This window comes from Salmo salar, chromosome ssa27, assembly GCF_905237065.1.
Source record: "Salmo salar chromosome ssa27, Ssal_v3.1, whole genome shotgun sequence".
NCBI lineage: Eukaryota > Metazoa > Chordata > Actinopteri > Salmoniformes > Salmonidae > Salmo > Salmo salar.
In genome coordinates this window covers 25,608,086-25,625,581 of record NC_059468.1, presented here as the reverse complement: position 1 = coordinate 25,625,581, position 17,496 = coordinate 25,608,086, and the positions used below count along the sequence as shown (strand labels likewise).

General features: G+C 45.3%; 1 protein-coding gene across 2 annotated transcripts in view; it reads right to left on the bottom strand.

The window, feature by feature from the left end:
• Positions 1 to 10,708: 10,708 nt before the first annotated feature.
• znf704 (zinc finger protein 704) overlaps positions 10,709 to 17,496 on the bottom strand; it is a 96,923-nt gene continuing 90,135 nt past the window's right edge. For both annotated transcript variants that reach the window (XM_014178263.2, XM_014178264.2), the window contains exons 6-9: positions 15,237 to 15,528; positions 14,781 to 14,987; positions 14,458 to 14,555; positions 10,709 to 14,184 (exon numbers count right to left, since the gene is read on the bottom strand). In XM_014178263.2, the coding sequence (XP_014033738.1) occupies positions 14,070 to 14,184; positions 14,458 to 14,555; positions 14,781 to 14,987; positions 15,237 to 15,528 (712 nt within the window). In that variant the 3' untranslated portion in view covers positions 10,709 to 14,069. The remainder of the gene's footprint in view (positions 14,185 to 14,457; positions 14,556 to 14,780; positions 14,988 to 15,236; positions 15,529 to 17,496) is intronic.

Genomic DNA, 17,496 nt, shown 5'->3' with positions numbered 1-17,496 from the left:
GTTATTTAACAAGAATGCACTTGAACAGTGCCCTGTCTTGTCTCCTTTAGCGTTCCTCACAACCTTTCAAATAAATGTATTTTTATTATGTTGTTTTCAACATTTAAGAGGCATGAGAAGAGAATACATTTTCCATCCAGTTATGACATTTTTGTCTGTACCAAAGCATCATGGGGGTTCCTTATATCCACTCTGGTATCACACTGTAAGAGGCAGAGGTACAAATAGTCATGTCACTGTTTCATACAATGATGTTTCTCACTGTTATGCAGGGCAGGTTTCAAGAGCTGGACAGGTGTGCCAATAGCTATATAGATATATAAATAATAGATATCCCCTTGGTACATTTAGAAATATACTTTTTTGTATTGTATGTAGAAATGTAAATATGCCTATTGTAATGAGGAGTAACGTGTAGAGCCGGTATAGTTCAGTGGTTACAGATGATATATTCAAGTACTTGATGTTTTTTTGTTGTTACACTAATCATCGCTATAGTGACATTCTTTGGGGCAGCTTTTGTTTTTCATGTTGGAGCTTCTCTCTTTTTGTCTGGGATTACGGAACCTGCTTGGGATTCTATAACCTTCTAGACAACTTGATTACTGGGAGTTCTGTGCTGGAACTTCAGAGTCAATACTTGGCACTCTGCATCACTTTATGTAGTAAACTTCAATGGCTGCCTGGAGGAATGTGGGAGATTCCCATTAACAAAGCAGCCTGCCCCTAATTTGAGTCTTAATGGTTGATAGGATTTGTCATAACATTCCAGTCTGGTCTGACTTTCAGAGGCATTATAAATAATAACAGAACAGGACCTTTAGTTTTAGGAGTTCCTGCCAGGGATGGTTTAGGTGTTGGGAGTCTGTTGAAACTTTGTTTATTTTTCCAGGGGGTTGATGCTTGATGGGTCACTGGTATTTGAGATGTTTGAGGAATGCGCCAGCGTGGTGTTTGGTGGGCGTACTGGGTAGTGGTCATGCTAAGAGTGGTCAAAGGGTAGAGAATGGGTAATGCCTTGCCATGTTATTGTCATGACAGACACCTGCAACCTTAACATTTTGAACTGTCATTTAAAATTATAATTGTGATAAGACTATTTTCATATGTTGTGGGTCAAAAATGTTTTAGAATCTCTTACGTTTTCACTAGTATATTAGCTGTAACTGTAATGCGCAAGTCATTTATAATGCATTGTCTATGTTTAGTGTTTTTCCTGAACAGGTCCAATATTACTGGTTGGGTGAGAGTCACTTAAGATCATGAATGTGGGTCTCTTCCTGGCGTTTTACAGAGCATCAGTTGAATGATTGTGTACTTCACTTGTTTTGGCCTACTACAATAACAAAAAACAGCCATGCTTCACATCGAGGGTTAATGGTGATGAAGGCTCCTGAGTGGCGCGGCGGTCTGAGACACTGCATCTCAGTGCAGGAGGCGTCACTGCAGTCCCTGGTTCGAATCCAGGCTGCATTATATCCGGCCGTGATTGGGAGTCACATAGTGAAGTACACAATTGGCCCAGCGTCGTCCGGGTTTGGCCGTCATTGTGAATAAGAACAAATTTTTAACTGGCTTGCCTAGTTAAAGGTTAAATTGAAAAATGTATAATTAAATGATGCTTTGTCTGCAGAAATTGTTTTACTTTTGTTTTATTCGGCAGCAAACGACCTGGTCTCCTCGCTTTAGTGATGTGCGCTTGCCCTCGAATATACAGTACATTGACAGGGCCTTAATGTACTGCCATTATACCATGTATTACCACCGAAGACCACCAGATGGCAGTGTGGAACAGAACCCTCAGCATTAGTAACAATGGCTTCATCCCAGATATGCCCCATGGCATTTGCTATTGTTTGGTTTGACACAGCACTAGTGGCTGTATCGAGACCTATAGAGGTGAGACTAATCTGTATCGACACGATTAGGAGGATATGCAATAAAATTGGACAGTTTACAAGCTGCATGGCTGCTTTGTTCCAACAGCTTGGGAAAGGGAATATGTTACATATCAATTATTGAGAAGACCTTTAAAGTGGTGGGATTAGAATGGTGCTTTATGGGAGAGAGCATGCATTTCTTTATGGGTATTTAATATTAAGCTACAGATCATACACACACTCGCATAGAAGAATAGCACATTTGCATATCAGGTGGTAGTAAAACAGCTGCCAAAAAGTATCTTTATTTATCAGTTACTGAATGATCACCAGTAGCTTATAGTAACACAGAGAAGCCTGGGCCATGTTCATTTGGGCACACAACGGACAGTGTTTCAAAACATTTTGCAATGGAAAACTAAAATGACCATTTCTCATTCAACAAGCCCATGTAGTCCCTCCGTCCTTGTTTCAGTCCGTTTGGTACCCAATGAACACAACCCTGGAGAGTTCTTACACCGAGGAAACGACAACAACAGCTGAATGGACGAGCACCACTACATGGTCAGGACCATCACAATCATTACAATGGCACTTTATAATACACACAGCTCAAGAGTAAAAATACTGCAGTATATACAGTCAGTGAAGAGTTAACAGTCAGCATGTGTTGATTCTCCCAGAGAGAGAGAAGATAATCAACATTACATTTATGTTTAGCTTCAATGGACAATAGTGTAATAAAAATGGAAGTTAAACATCATTGGTGCAATAGGATACAATTTAAGACATACAGTCTAAACACATATCGCAAGTGATTTCTTTGATGGATTGCAATAACAGCATCTCGTACACTGTCAACTCTCCCACTGTCTATTCTATTGTCTTAGCTACAGCCATGGGATTGTGGTGCATAATCAAATCAAATATCTGTATGTAGCCTACACGGTGTCTCAGGTTAAATGTTTAGTCGTAACGTTCATCCAACATACAAACATGGGTGCTTGTGGAGAGTGACACTGTGGTTTAATGGTGTCTAAATGTGCAGAGCCCTAAAATTCTAACATTGAAACATGGATATTTGTGGACAAGACACAAATGGAGTTTACATGATGAAAACATGAGAATATGGGGACTTATGGAGATACAACTGCTATCTGATGATGTCACCACAGCATCTCCCCTGCGTCTGCCTGTCTGTCTGCCATCATTAAACCAGAGAAGGGCTTCAGCCTCCTCTCATGTGGGGAAGCTATTGATTTTATGGACCACAGTGATTCTTATGAAGAATTACCACAACCAGATGGACCTTATAAGTCACCTCGTACCGTGAGTTAGTCAATCTTTCAAAAATGGGTCTGTGTGTGTGACAACACACATAAAAACACACTACACTCTCCTTCCCTTGTGGTTCTCACTGACACCGAAGCCAAATCCAGCCTCCACTCCTCTCCTCGATGCTCCTCTATTCTACTGTCGTCCTGCTCCAGTGCCTTAAACATATGCAGCAAGCCAGCAGCTCCTCTCCTCAGAGGCCAGCAGATGAGCCCTCAGCTTGTGAGGAGCCCAGATAAGCACCGCCACAACAATGCTCCTTGCTGTGTGGCTCCACAAGGAGCTGGGCACACGCACACACCCCACCAAGACATCCGTACACCCCACCAAGGCATCCGTACACCCCACCAAGGCATCCGTACACCCCACCAAGACATCCGTACACCCCACCAAGGCATCCGTACACCCCACCAAGGCATCCGTACACCCCACCAAGGCATCCGTACACCCCACCAAGGCATCCGTACACCCCACCAAGGCATCCGTACACCCCACCAAGACATCCGTACACCCTATAGCTTAAGCTAGATGTAAAATGCATCCGCCACCACAAGCCTGATCCATCGGTTTAACAGACTAAACTACACGCCTCCATGTCTTCCCTTGAGCCCTGCTATATCATTAGGATAACAGAGAGGGATCGTTTGATTAGTTCTGTCTGCCTGTATTTATCATAACAGGGTTGTTGTCTTAGGCCTGGCATGCAGAGCAACAGGGATGGATTAAGGTATATAACTATGTCAATATGAGATGTGATATGAGAATGCAGGACTTGGATATGGTCATATTTATGGATCTGAAATGTTTTAATAGGTCTCTGTAGCCTCAGACACAGTGAAGGCTGCTGATAGAAACAACACATTACACCCTGGCAGTGGTTCACAGAACTCACTCTCTGGTTTCTACCTGTGAGCTCATGGCCCCGTCTTGGAAAGACAGAGAGCAGCATATGTCATATGTCTAGCTAGCTGCGGACATGACTGGAGTAATTCACTCCACAGCCTCTCCGTTACTCACACATACTGTAGCGTAATGTGATCTGGATAATATAAAGATATATAAATAAAATACATTTGCGTTGTTTAACAGGGTCAGTCATAGTAGTACAGCACCCCTGTAGCAAATAGGATTAAGTGCCTTGCTCATGGGCAACATCCGACAGATTTTTCATTTGAAACTTTCGGTTACTGGCCCAACTCTCTAACCCCGAGGATACAAGACGATATATGTAGCACATCACTATAATGATGTTGTGTATGGGAGGTTGGTGGTGTGACGTCAGAGTAGTCCTGTGTGGAGTTGACAGTGTTTGAGATGTAGACGGCCCTACAGATCAATGGAATCCCATATCCCAACATGACTAAATATTCTCCTCCTCCAGGGGGTGCCCCATTCCTGTGCCTGACACCACCATGTAACCTACATTATTATACATTACTGTATGTACTGTGGTTGTCATGGGATCCATCCCTTTATGACGACATGGGTCTCTGGTTGGGGGCTTTGGTAGCTGCTGCTGATTGCTGGGCGGTGGGCCCCTCTACAGACTCAGATGCAGACTGCACCAACACGCTTCAACCAGTCAGTGGCACGTGTTTAGGACACATCCGGACTTTCCCTCGACACACAGACCTGGGTCAAATACGTCTCTCTCCCTATTCCCTAGACCTACTCCAAGGCACACTTGAATTAGCTTGGAGTTTGTACTTTTGGGACTATTCCATTGGTTTCATGTGTTCAGCACAGCTCAAGAACATCCCTTTAAAGGCATCTGACATAATATATTTGACCAGTGTCTGCTCTACACACAGTATACTTTAACTAATAGAACCATATTCATTCAGCTGGGTCACTGATAAAGTATATTATTTCAATACTGTACAACCTGGTAACTGCAGTGTAAAGCAACCCCCTTCCTACCAAACAACATATTTACATGCAAAGCTTAAAAAAATATATCAAAACGCACTAATTGGGTCTAGAGCGGGCAGAGAGCCGGTTGTTGCCTAGATATACAGTATGTGTGTCATGCAGGCCAGGTGGTTGTGTCCTCGTAGAAAAAGCATTCTTGCAGAATAATGGCCCATTTTACACATCCTGGATGTGTGCCAGCATAGCTTAAGCATCAGCAACAACCTGCCCTTTTCTACAATATCCATATTGGTTTTACTGGAGCCATTCGGCTATAAAAGATGATTGGCTATGTACACATGCCGCTATGGTTAGGATGGGGCCAGAGAGAGAGGGAGGGAGACAGAGGGGATCCACAGAACCGTCTGGTTGGCATGGTCAGCTGTAAAATGTAGCACACTACTTCTATTAAGCTGACCTGCCAATCACATCAAACCACCAGACTCTCAGGAGTAACCACATACAGAGATGGACTAATATAGCGACACACACACACACACACACACACACACACACACACACACACACACAGAGAGAGAGAGACACAGAGAGGCAGAGAGACAGAGACAGAGACGCCCATAGACCTAGATACTATTGAACTACATATTTAACGTAGTAGTGCACTGTAGGGAATAGAGTGCCATGAGGTCAGTGGAACAGACCAGAGAATATGGTGCCATGAGGTCAGTGGAACAGACCAGAGAATATGGTGCCATGAGGTCAGTGGAACAGACCAGAGAATATGGTGCCATGAGGTCAGTGGAACAGACCAGAGAATATGGTGCCATGAGGTCAGTGGAACAGACCAGAGAATATGGTGCCATGAGGTCAGTGGAACAGACCAGAGAATATGGTGCCATGAGGTCAGTGGAACAGACCAGAGAATATGGTGCCATGAGGTCAGTGGAACAGACCAGAGAATATGGTGCCATGAGGTCAGTGGAACAGACCAGAAAATAGCAGGAAGAGGGTTAACTGGGACAGTGGCAGGAGAACACTAGCACTACTGCCAATATTTGGCGGACTTTTGAAGCAGTTACTCTCCCTCCATGGTAATGGCAACCTGCCTGCCCTCTACATGGACAACACAACAATATACACATTGATAAAAAGTCATTTCTCAGAAGCTTTGCATGCACATGCAGTATTACAAAATACAGTTAGATCATCATAGAGTATATAGACCTATTGAAAAAGTGTAAGAATCCAGTGCGACAGTCATTAAATTGGTTGAGGTTAACATGGTTATAGTAGGTGAAGGACAGGGCAGTGAGATGATCCATTTACAGAGAAGTTCTCCCCTTTTCTGGGAAGAAAACAAGTATTTGTGCACCGAATAGAACGTTAGACAAAGCTCCTTCCACTAATAAATGCTCCTAGTTTGGAAGTTGAGGTGCCCATTTTGGGTCACATTAGTTGGTCTGATCAAAACGCTGCCTCCTGCTGATTCTGAAGAAGTGGTCAGCTATTGCACTGTGGCTGCTGGCAACTTTTAGTTGATTGCAGGTCACAGAGGAATGGTGTGGTGTGAGCATGTGGAAGAAGTCCAACAATACAACGAAGACCTGCACACCCGTGGTGCAGCAGTAGTGTTGTTGAGTCTCTGAATGGGTCATCTTACTGATTCAACACATTTAAAAGAAGCATCCCTGATTTCCCAAACATTTACATTAAAGAGTAAGCCTTTTCCATCATGATTGTAATTCTTCAATCTCATATCAATTCATTCTAACTACAAGCCCTTATTCAAGGGCAAATACATGTTTGGAAAAGCAGAAAGAAAGGACCACACAGACAGAAAAGTACATAAAAACTGTTTATAAAAAGCATCTGAAGATCCAAAAATCAGTCCTTCCTTGCCCTAAAAAAAATAAATGTCCTACCTCTTTCAATCCACAGCATGAAAGAGAAAGGACGCAGTCACTCTAGCCTTGCACGCCCATGGGGGCCAAAAGTGGCCCCTGAACTTATTAGTACATTTTCATCATTTGAATGAAGATGGAATAAAGAACCCAGACAAGAGGAGGCTGGAGACATTCCATCATAGCTGTGTCTCTACACACCCAGAGTCAAAATCCTACTCAAACTCATCAAGGCACAGTCACACTCCAGGTTCCCATGAAAAACCATCCTCTATTTCACATGACTTAACATTCCTGAAAGCAGTCAGAGGGACAGCCCTCACTCCCCAAACCCCGGAACACAACAATACTGTCCAACCCCACTAACACAGTGGGAGGGACCAGACAGACATAACCTGCTCTCATGGTTTGTTGGTGGAAGTCCTGTTAGCTGTTAGAATGTGTTGTTATTGTCCTTCTGGTTGTGCTCGTACAATACAAGCCATATTCCCATGACTATTCTGATAACTAGCAGCCTACTCTCTTAAATAACCTTTGTACTTGTTTGTTACAGGTGGTCATCTTGTGTCATTTATGAAAAATACATCAGCAATTTTTTGATGATTTCCTTTACTTTAAAGTCGTGCTGTGTGTGTGTGCGCTCGGGCGTGTGTGTGGCCAATAAATCTCCTCTTCATTTCTTTGCGGTCCATTTAACCAAGACACATACACACAGTGTTGTGCCAGTGCAGTGGGTCTCTGTTCAGCCCAGCCTCGCCCACATGCCATTGGCTTATTGTTGAGCAATACCTCTGAGGAGCACAATGAACCCAGTGTCAGAGAAGAGGGACAGAGCGAGGGACAGAGGGACGGAGCGCCGGACGGAGGGACGGAGCGAGGAGAGAGGGACAGAGCTAGGGACAGAGGGACGGAGCGAGGGACAGAGCGCCGGACAGAAGAGGAGCGAGGAGAGAGGGACAGAGCTAGGGACAGAGGACGGAGCGAGGACAGAGAGCGCCGGACAGAAGGACGGAGCGAGGAGAGAGGGACAGAGCTAGGGACAGAGGGACGGAGCGAGGGACAGAGGGACGGAGCGCCGGACAGAAGGACGGAGCGAGGAGAGAGGGACAGAGCTAGGGACAGAGGGACGGAGCGAGGGACAGAGGGACGGAGCGCCGGACAGAAGGACGGAGCGAGGAGAGAGGGACAGAGCTAGTGAGAGAGGAGGGAGTGACAGAGCTAGTGAGAGAGGGACGGAGCTAGGGAGGGAGGAGAGGGACGGAGCTCAGGACAGATGAGAGGGACGGAGCTCTGGTGGGAGGAGAGGGGGACGGAGCTAGGGAGGGAGGAGAGAGTGACGGTGCTAGGGAGAGAGTGACGGTGCTTGGGAGAGAGTGACGGTGCTTGGGAGAGAGTGACGGTGCTTGGGAGAGAGTGACGGTGCTTGGGAGAGAGGAGAGAGTGACGGTGCTAGGGAGAGATGAGAGAGTGACGGTGCTAGGGAGAGTGACGGTGCTTGGGAGAGAGTGACGGTGCTTGGGAGAGAGGAGAGAGTGACGGTGCTAGGGAGAGATGAGAGAGTGACGGTGCTAGGGAGAGAGTGACGGTGCTTGGGAGAGAGTGACGGTGCTTGGGAGAGAGGAGAGAGTGACGGTGCTTGGGAGAGAGGAGAGAGTGACGGTGCTAGGGACAGAGGAGAGAGTGACGGTGCTAGGGAGAGAGTGACGGTGCTTGGGAGAGAGTGACGGTGCTTGGGAGAGAGGAGAGAGTGATGGTGCTTGGGAGAGAGGAGAGAGTGATGGTGCTAGGGGCAGAGGAGAGAGTGACGGTGCTTGGGAGAGAGTGACGGTGCTTGGGACAGAGGAGAGAGTGACGGTGCTTGGGAGAGAGTGACGGTGCTAGGGAGAGAGGAGAGAGTGACGGTGCTTGGGAGAGAGTGACGGTGCTAGGGACAGAGGAGAGAGTGACAGTGCTTGGGAGAGAGTGACGGTGCTAGGGACAGAGGAGAGAGTGCCAGAACTAGGGAGAGAGGAGAGAGGGACGGAGCTAGGCAAGGTGCTACGGAGGGAAGAGAGAGTGACAGAGCTTGGGAGAGAAGAGAGGGACGGAGCTAGGGGCAGATACAAAAGCCCAGAAGGCCAGAGGGAAGACCCCTGCCAGGTGATAGCACTAACTACCTGGCTAAAAAGAAGTGGTTTGAAGGTCAGATCCAGGATAGGGCTAACTGGGTACGGCTGGAATATCACTGAACATATGAACATTGTAAAGACCACTTAGCTTATCTAAACTATGCACAAACTTCTCTTTAGACTTTGTTACAAAACTTGAACTGTAACTAATTTCAGCCCATAGCCTCAGAATCCATCACACTGCCCTCAGCATGGGGAGATTGCTGGTAGTGAGAGACAATGTACTGTATGTATCTGTGTACTATGTATGTATGTATGTATGTATGTATGTATGTATGTATGTATGTATGTATGTATGTATGTATGTATGTATTCTGTATGCGTGCATACATACATGTATGTATGTATGTATGTATGTGTGTACTTTGTATGCGTGCGTACATGTATGTATGTATGTATGTATGTATGTATGTATGTATGTATGTATGTGGGTACCCTGAATGTATCTGAGTACTCTGTATGTATCTGGGTACCCTGTATGTATCTGGGTACCCTGTATGTATCTGGGTACCCTGTATGTATCTGGGTACTCTGTATGTATCTGGATACCCTGTATGTATCCGTGTACATGTTCGTTTGCTATGTTGGGGATCCTCCTCATCATAACTCGTGCTAGCTTGATGTCACGCTTCCATCATTTGAATGCTGCTGCCTTGTTTTAATCAGTTCTAAATCAGCAGGGAGCCCAACCCCTTAACGGCAGGAGCAGCAGCCTGTAAACACAAGACAACAAAAGACCTTTATGATCTACCCACCACTGGTTCACTCCACATCCCCATGTTCCTAATATGTATTCATGTCACCCACTTAGCCACTACAGGGAACTCCTACAGGCCATGTTCAGTTGCCCAATGTTTTCTAATGTTGCAGATAGAAATGCCATGAATAGAGCCAATGTGCTTCCTTATTCTACATGTCAGAGGCATATTTCTTCTACATAACATATTGCTATCTGAACATTCCAAAACATTGCATCCTGCTGAACACACCTGGCTTCTCTAACACTTGTTCATAGTGGGATGCCATTTCTCAGGGCCAACTGAATAAAGCAAACAAATCATTCTATTATGACTATTCCCTCAGATTCCATCCATTCAGCTCCCTTCTGTTCCGTTGTACTGACTGATGTAAATAACGGATGATATCATTGAACCTGACGCCTTTAGAGAAATCAGGTGGACCATACATTATATCCTAGTTTCTTCAGTTGCATGACAGTTAAACACAGTTACCACAACTAGCTGAAAAGTATACGTTTCAGAAAGGCAATGTAATGTAGGCTTATCGGGTGGATGTACCTTTAATACAACAACTGGATTAAAACCCATCTTAGCTCATTAACACTGTAGCTATATGATGTATTTAAAAATATCATTATCTATTACGCGTGAACAACATTTTAGCTTGTATTTCCACTATGTTCAGCACTATATCTGGTAGAATTGGAATCTGGTCGGTTGATATACTGAGATAAGCTACAGCACGTTGATACGGTACATAATATAATGCGATAGGAGAGGAAAAACCACAGTGTTGGTGACGACACACCAAGTTCTCTGTTGAGAGAGATTTGCCTCGAGGCAGGTGTTTTTATTTTCATGTTCTACTACAGTGTAACAGAGGCCATAGGACATTATTGTGAAATCGCATTGGACAAAAGTAGCACCCCCCTGCTACCTGAGTGCACAGCACCACTATGTAACCCAGCCTCAGCCCTGTAGACGCTGACACAATCTCCACACAACAACGGGGACATAGAAATAGAATCTAGAATGCCATCTCTAGAATTATATTTCTAATAACAGGGATACCGCTTATTGAACACAATTTTAAAAAGCACCACAGTGTAAGTAACAGGGCATGGAGTTAGAGATAAAACAATGGATTCCTGGGGGGGGCACGGGCCCACACACTAGCCTAAAGGCGCACACACACACGTCAAGCTAATTGCGAGTATGACAACTTTATAAGGTTGAAGAAAATGGTATTGGGTATTGGAAATAAGACAAATGTTTTTAATCAGGTGTCTTTCTCCAACTGCTAAATGACACTGGCAGATAGATATTATAGAGGGTTACAGTGTGTGTGTGTGTGAGAGCATTTGGGTATTAGGTTGTGGGGTTCACCTACTGTAACAAAACAAGCTGACAGTACTCTCCTAAGAGTTACACGGTTACAATAACCACGGTCTTCCTTTAGCAGTAGAACAGCCAGATCCATCTGTTCCTCCGTTACATGTTACATTTAAACATGTACTCTTCTGTAAGCATGTGTACATTAGTCTTTTTTTAAACAACAATCCGTTGACATAATAAAATGGCAGTTTTAGATCATCTGGATCAGGGATGGGCAACGTTGATGACGGTGGGGGGGTCTGCGTACACACATCCATACCCCCAACACCGCAAGCAAAACATTCTTGACAGAGGAGAGATATTTTCTTATGTTAGTTTCGTGCAATTCTACTCATTTTGCCGTGGGGCGAGAGAAGGTTTTGCATCCGAGGGCCTTCAAAAGGGGGGCAGTGGGCCACCAGTTGCCCATCACTGATCTAAATATAGTTAAATCTTGCAGAAACTCCAATGACATAATATAAAAGCACAATGACTTTGAATGTGCGACCTAGGTCATACCATGTTTACAACATTGGTTTAGCCTACACGTGAATGAATGATACAACACTTCATCTATAGTCACCCTTCTTGGCGTTATACTGAACTCGTCACTGGGTGGAGGATAGACTTTTAGCTTTAAAGTGAATAACATTTAACTTAATAAACAGACAAATCAGAGCTCCATCTACATAAACATTCTGATAAAAAGACAAAAATAGAAAAGGGTTGAGAAAAATAAAGGGTCTATAATCCCGGAGGAGGTACGGAGGAAACTGGGTTGTGAACAGAGTGGGTTTACTAGTGTGTTTATATAGCTGGTGTTGGACTGTGTCTTGACTTCTTTCTTTGTGTGTACTTCTTTGACCTTGTTATGTTGACCTTCATATAAGAGTTTTAGGTCTGTGTCCCAAAAATGTGCATACTCCCATTCATGGATTTAAAAGCATAGGATTGGTGTAAAAACTGGCTGGAGAGAGTTGACACCATTGTTAAATCCATGACTGGAAATGTACAAGTCCACACTTTGGAAGAAGGCTTGTGGTGCGCAGCCTTAGAACAGCCAAGAGAGTGTCTGAGCTAACAGACAGAGATAAGTAGCTAGGTGACAACAGAGGGATTCCATCAGAGTTCATAATCCACCACGTACAGTAATGTCACTTTCAAAGTGAGTCAACCTCCCGCGTCCAAGCCAACCAGGTGGCCAGTCTCATCAGGAGGAAGTGGAGTGGGTGGGGTCAGTCAGGTCCACATAACCAATCAGGTAGCTGCACCAGTGGATCAGCCTCTGCCACCCATCAATCACACAGTTTCTTACTACTTATGAAGCCCATAGAGTGATGTGCATGCCGAGCTAGAGTGAGTGCAGTGTGCCGAGTTAAAGAAATCTCCCAAAAAGCTTCCCATTTTCCAACAAGGAGGTCTGGGCTGGACCGGCCACAGTATGGTACAGGTGGTGTTACCATCCCTACTTCACCAATATTCTCTCAGACCTGGAAGGTCAACACAAGAGTGAGTAGGGTGAGAGAGAGTGAGATGTTCACCCCAACCCAACAGGAACTGCCACATACTGCCTTTACAAGTGTTCATTCACGTCACACACACAGTAAAACTTCTTGCTTCACTTTTGGTATTGGAAAGGGAAAATAGAGCGGACACCCTCCATCTTGTAGGTGACCTACGGGCTTTGGTGAAGTATGGCGCCCGTAAACAAAACGTTAGAAATAGGAACTAACTCCTGATGGAAGAAGAGTAGGGGCGCTTGTACGCAGCCCCATTTTAAAATCGGTTGATTGTTTTGCCCCAAAGTGTGTGGGAGGGGTGTAATGTTTTGAGTTCTTAGTGAGCAAAAACGGTTATTTTTGTGCTTTCAATACAAGAAGAATAGATACAGAGAAATAACAACATTGGGGAAAATGGCACATAAGAAACAAAAACTTTTTGGTTGCAAGTAAATATCATGTGACCAAAACCCTCACTGTAAATAACTATATTGAAATGTTTCCTTTCTTTTGATCAACACTCCCTGAAAGAAAATGACCCTTTTTAGCTTCAGTCAACTGGATATAGATATATATATATATATATATATATATATATATATAAAATGTAGATAGAAAACTGTGTGGTCCTGTGTTGTGGTTGTGATGCAGGGTTGTGGTGTAGGGCCCGTTTGCTGCTGGCAAGGTTAGTCTGTTCTGCACCCCAACTGTGTATTTGTATTTTTGCTGTTGTTGCATTGATCCATTAAAGCCCACTAGGGGGTGCTATCCACCCCTCCCTCTCCCCCTGCCGAGTCCAGACACAAGATACATTCCCTGGGGTGAGGACGGGGAAGAGAGGGGGCCTGTGGTTGTAGAGATCCAGAGCACCCAGTAGAAGAAAAGGCTAGAATGGAAAGAGCGCGCCAGCGGGGAAAGAAGGAGTCTACATGGGAAACAATGATTTTTCCCCGCTCTCTTTTTATTATGGCCTTCTCTCAAAGCAAAAAAAGCCCATTCTCAGTAAAAAATAAATAATATTGAGACGTTCTGGGACAAAATTTGCCTCTTTTCTGGTCCCTTCATGGCTGACCTGACGATTAAGTCCAAGGTTATTTTTGTTCCCCGGTTGGAAGTCTTGGGAGAACAGTAGGAGGCTCCACCCCCAGGAGGGGTTGGGTTAGGGTGGAGTGGACCAGGACTGTAGAGGGGTGTGACAACGTTGGTTTTGGAGTGACAACGCATGCGTAGGAAGGGAACAGAAAGGAACACCCCTGGTTTCCACGGGAAACCCTCATGGTTGGTCGGTTACTTGGTTGGTTCAGTCGGTAAATCTCTGGCAGGCTTTCTTCCATCGGCAGGCAGTGCACCACATGTCCCTGTTCTCCATTCCGTACACTTTACGACACTTCTTACCCTCGCCACGGGACTTACGGCTGGAGAGGGGAGAGATGAAGATATGGTCAAATATGTTTGTTAGCACTGAGTGGTTTATAATGAGAGAGAAAACATCCAAAATGTTGATCATTGATGTATAGTTTATACAAGTGGGAAAAACATAAAACATGGTTCTGGTAAGTTGCTTCATTCCTATGGAAGACATGGTTGCCATCTCTAAATATGGATTCAACGTGGGTTTCCTGTGATTTCAGGATGCCCAAAGCTCAGAGGTCATCAGTAAAAGTTCAGCTGGTAGAGGTCATTGGTACCTGAGTGAGCCAGTGGCTCTGGGAGGGGAGGAGAGGACTGCTATTGTCTGGGACCGCTGCTCTCCAAAGCTCTGTGTCCGACTGTGGGTGGGAGATGCCTGGAGAGAGGCAAACAGAACAGGACCAGAGCCATCAGAACACAGAAATAGACAGAGAACATTCATTTGAATACAGGCACAAAACAACAGAAAACCACTGGTATGCTTGAGAGGCTGTGTGTGTGTGTGTGTGTGTGTGTGTGTGTGTGTGTGTGTGTGTGTGTGTGTGTGTGTGACTGTGTGAATCTCTGTACGTGCAAATTTGTGTGTGTTTCTTCTACTCACAGCAGTGCCAGTGAAGGTGACAGGAGGTGACTGCCAGGAGATACTGAAGGTGGAGCTGCTGCTGGGGGTGAAGGAGGTGGAGGCAGCAGAGCCTGAGGCAGCAGAGCCTGAGGCAGCAGAGCCTGAGGCAGCAGAGCCTGAGGCAGCAGAGCCTGGGCCAGGGCCAGACCCAGAGCCTGAGAAGGGGATGGTGACTGGAGCTGTGGCCTGGGGAGGGGAGGGACAGCCACAAGTCAGTCACACCTTTAAAGACCAGTGTGAAGCGCCCACACAGTCAGTCAATTAACAAATCAATCAATCAATGGACCTATCAACCAATACGCCAATCAAACAATCAAACCAACCAACCGACAGTCAATCACTCAATCAATTAAATTGTATTGCAAATACTGTAAGCACTTCGCTACTGAGGAGATCAGAAGGTGTGGCCAGTAGTTTTGTGGGTTCATTTCTCACCTGGTAGGCGTGCTCTGCGTGGATGAGGTAGAGGGCGCTGGGGGCGGAGCGACTGAGTGGCGTGCTGTTGGAGTGGGTGTGGCTGTGATTATCCTTGTTCCCATTGGTCCCGTTGCTGCCCTCTGCAGGGGGTCGTCTGTGGTGGTCATGGGGGGGAGAGATGGGGGCGAGCACGGAGGGAGAGACGGGGGACAGGCTGCTCAGACCGTCAGCCACTGAGTCTGTGTTGAGTTTGATCTCTGAGTAGTAGAAATCCTCCTCTCCGTCACTGCAGTCAGAGTCACAGTTCCGCCTGTGGGAGAGGAAGGGGTTAAAACTAGGGATGTTAATATCAGAATTGATCTTGGATTAGATGAGCCCTGCTCTTGTCATTACAGAGAAATGATGATTGGGCCAGATTGCTGGTCCCATGACTAATATCAGGTTATGAGCTACCGAATATGATCATGTTCAAAAAGTGATTGACAGAGAAACTAAAGCAAACTCATAGAGATGGATAATTTTTTACCATTTTGAAGTAGACCATTTTCTTCGTCACGATTGGATGATCCCTCCTGACGACCTGGTTGGACAAGACTCCAACAAGGTCACCAGGAGTGATCAGCCAATGAAGTTGGAAGTCCCACCCAGTTGACTACATTAAAATCGTGGAAGCGCTCAATGATGTTGCCCATGCCTTTTGGCCACCTGAGGCCTCTATCATTCTTTATGAACAAACTTCATCAGAGATCGACTGGGGAGGGCTGGCTCTGAAAGGTGTCATTATGTCACCCTCATCCCCATTGTAGCACAGACAGTAGACTTAACCATCACAGGCCTGGCAAACAAACACTCCTGTTCTGTCTGTCAGGGAAGAGGGGTGGCGGTCTTTAAAGGTATCTCTGTTGTGAGTACCACTGTGGTTATTATTGTGCTTTAATTGACTGTCAGTGTAAATATGTCATCTGTGGGATAACATTGTTCTGTTCCGTCCTCATTTCTCCCTGGCCAGTCACCCTGTGCCAAGTGGAGAAAATGTTACCATGGTGATAATCCCACAGGGATTAATCTGCTGTTGTGTTATGACAATCCCAGTGAAAGGAGGTGCCCAAGGTTCAGCTGGACCGCTGCCAGCCAGGTTATATTTGAGATCATTCAAAGTAGCCACCCTTTGCCTTGATGACAGCTTTGCACACTCTTGGCATTCTCTCAACCAGCTTCATGAGGTAGTCACCTGGAATGCATTTCAATTAACAGGTGTGCCTTGTTAAGAGTTAATTTGTGGAATTAATGTCCTTCTTAATACATTTGAGCCAATCAGTTGTGTTGTGACAAGGTAGGGGTGGTATACAGAAGACAGCCCTATTTGGTAAAAGACCAAGTCCATATTATGGCAAGAACACCTCAAATAAGCAGAGAGAAACGACAGTCCATCATTACTTTAAGACATTAAGGTCAATCAATCCGGAATATTTCAAGAACTCTGAAAGTTTCTTCAAGTGCAGTCTCAAAAACCATCAAACGCTATGATGAAACTGGCTCTCATGAGGACCGCCACAAGAAAGGAAGAGCCACAGTTATCTCTGCTGCAGAGGTTAAATTCATTAGAGTTACCAGCCTCAGAAATTGCAGCCCAAATAAATGCTTCAGAGTTTAAGTAACAGACACATCTCAACATCAACTGTTCAGAGGAGACTGCGTGAATCAGGCCTTCATGGTTGAAATTGCTGCAAAGAAACCACTACTAAAGAACACCAATAAGAAGAAGAGACTTGCTTGGGCCAAGAAACACGAGCAATGGACGTTAGACCGGTGGAAATCTGTCGTTTGGTCTGATGAGTCTAAATTTGAGATTTTTGGTTCCAACAGCCATGTCTTTGTGAGACGCAGAGAATGTGAACGAATGATCTCCGCATGTGTGGTTCCCACCGTGAATGATGAAGGAGGTGTGATGGTGCTTTACTGGTGACTGTCTGATTCATTTAGAATTCAAAGTACACTTAACCAGCATGGCTACCACAGCATTCTGCAGCGATACGCCATCCCATCTGGTTTGCACTTTGTGGGACTGTAATTTTTTTCCCAACAGGACAATGACCCAGAACACACTTCCACACCTCCAGATCCTCAAAAGATTTTACAGCTACACTATCGATAGCATCCTGACGGGTTGCATCACTACCTGGTATGCCAACTGCTCGGCCTCCGACCGCAAGGCACTACAGAGGGTAGTGCGTACAGCCAAGCTTCCTGCCATCCAGGACTTCTATACCAGGCGGTG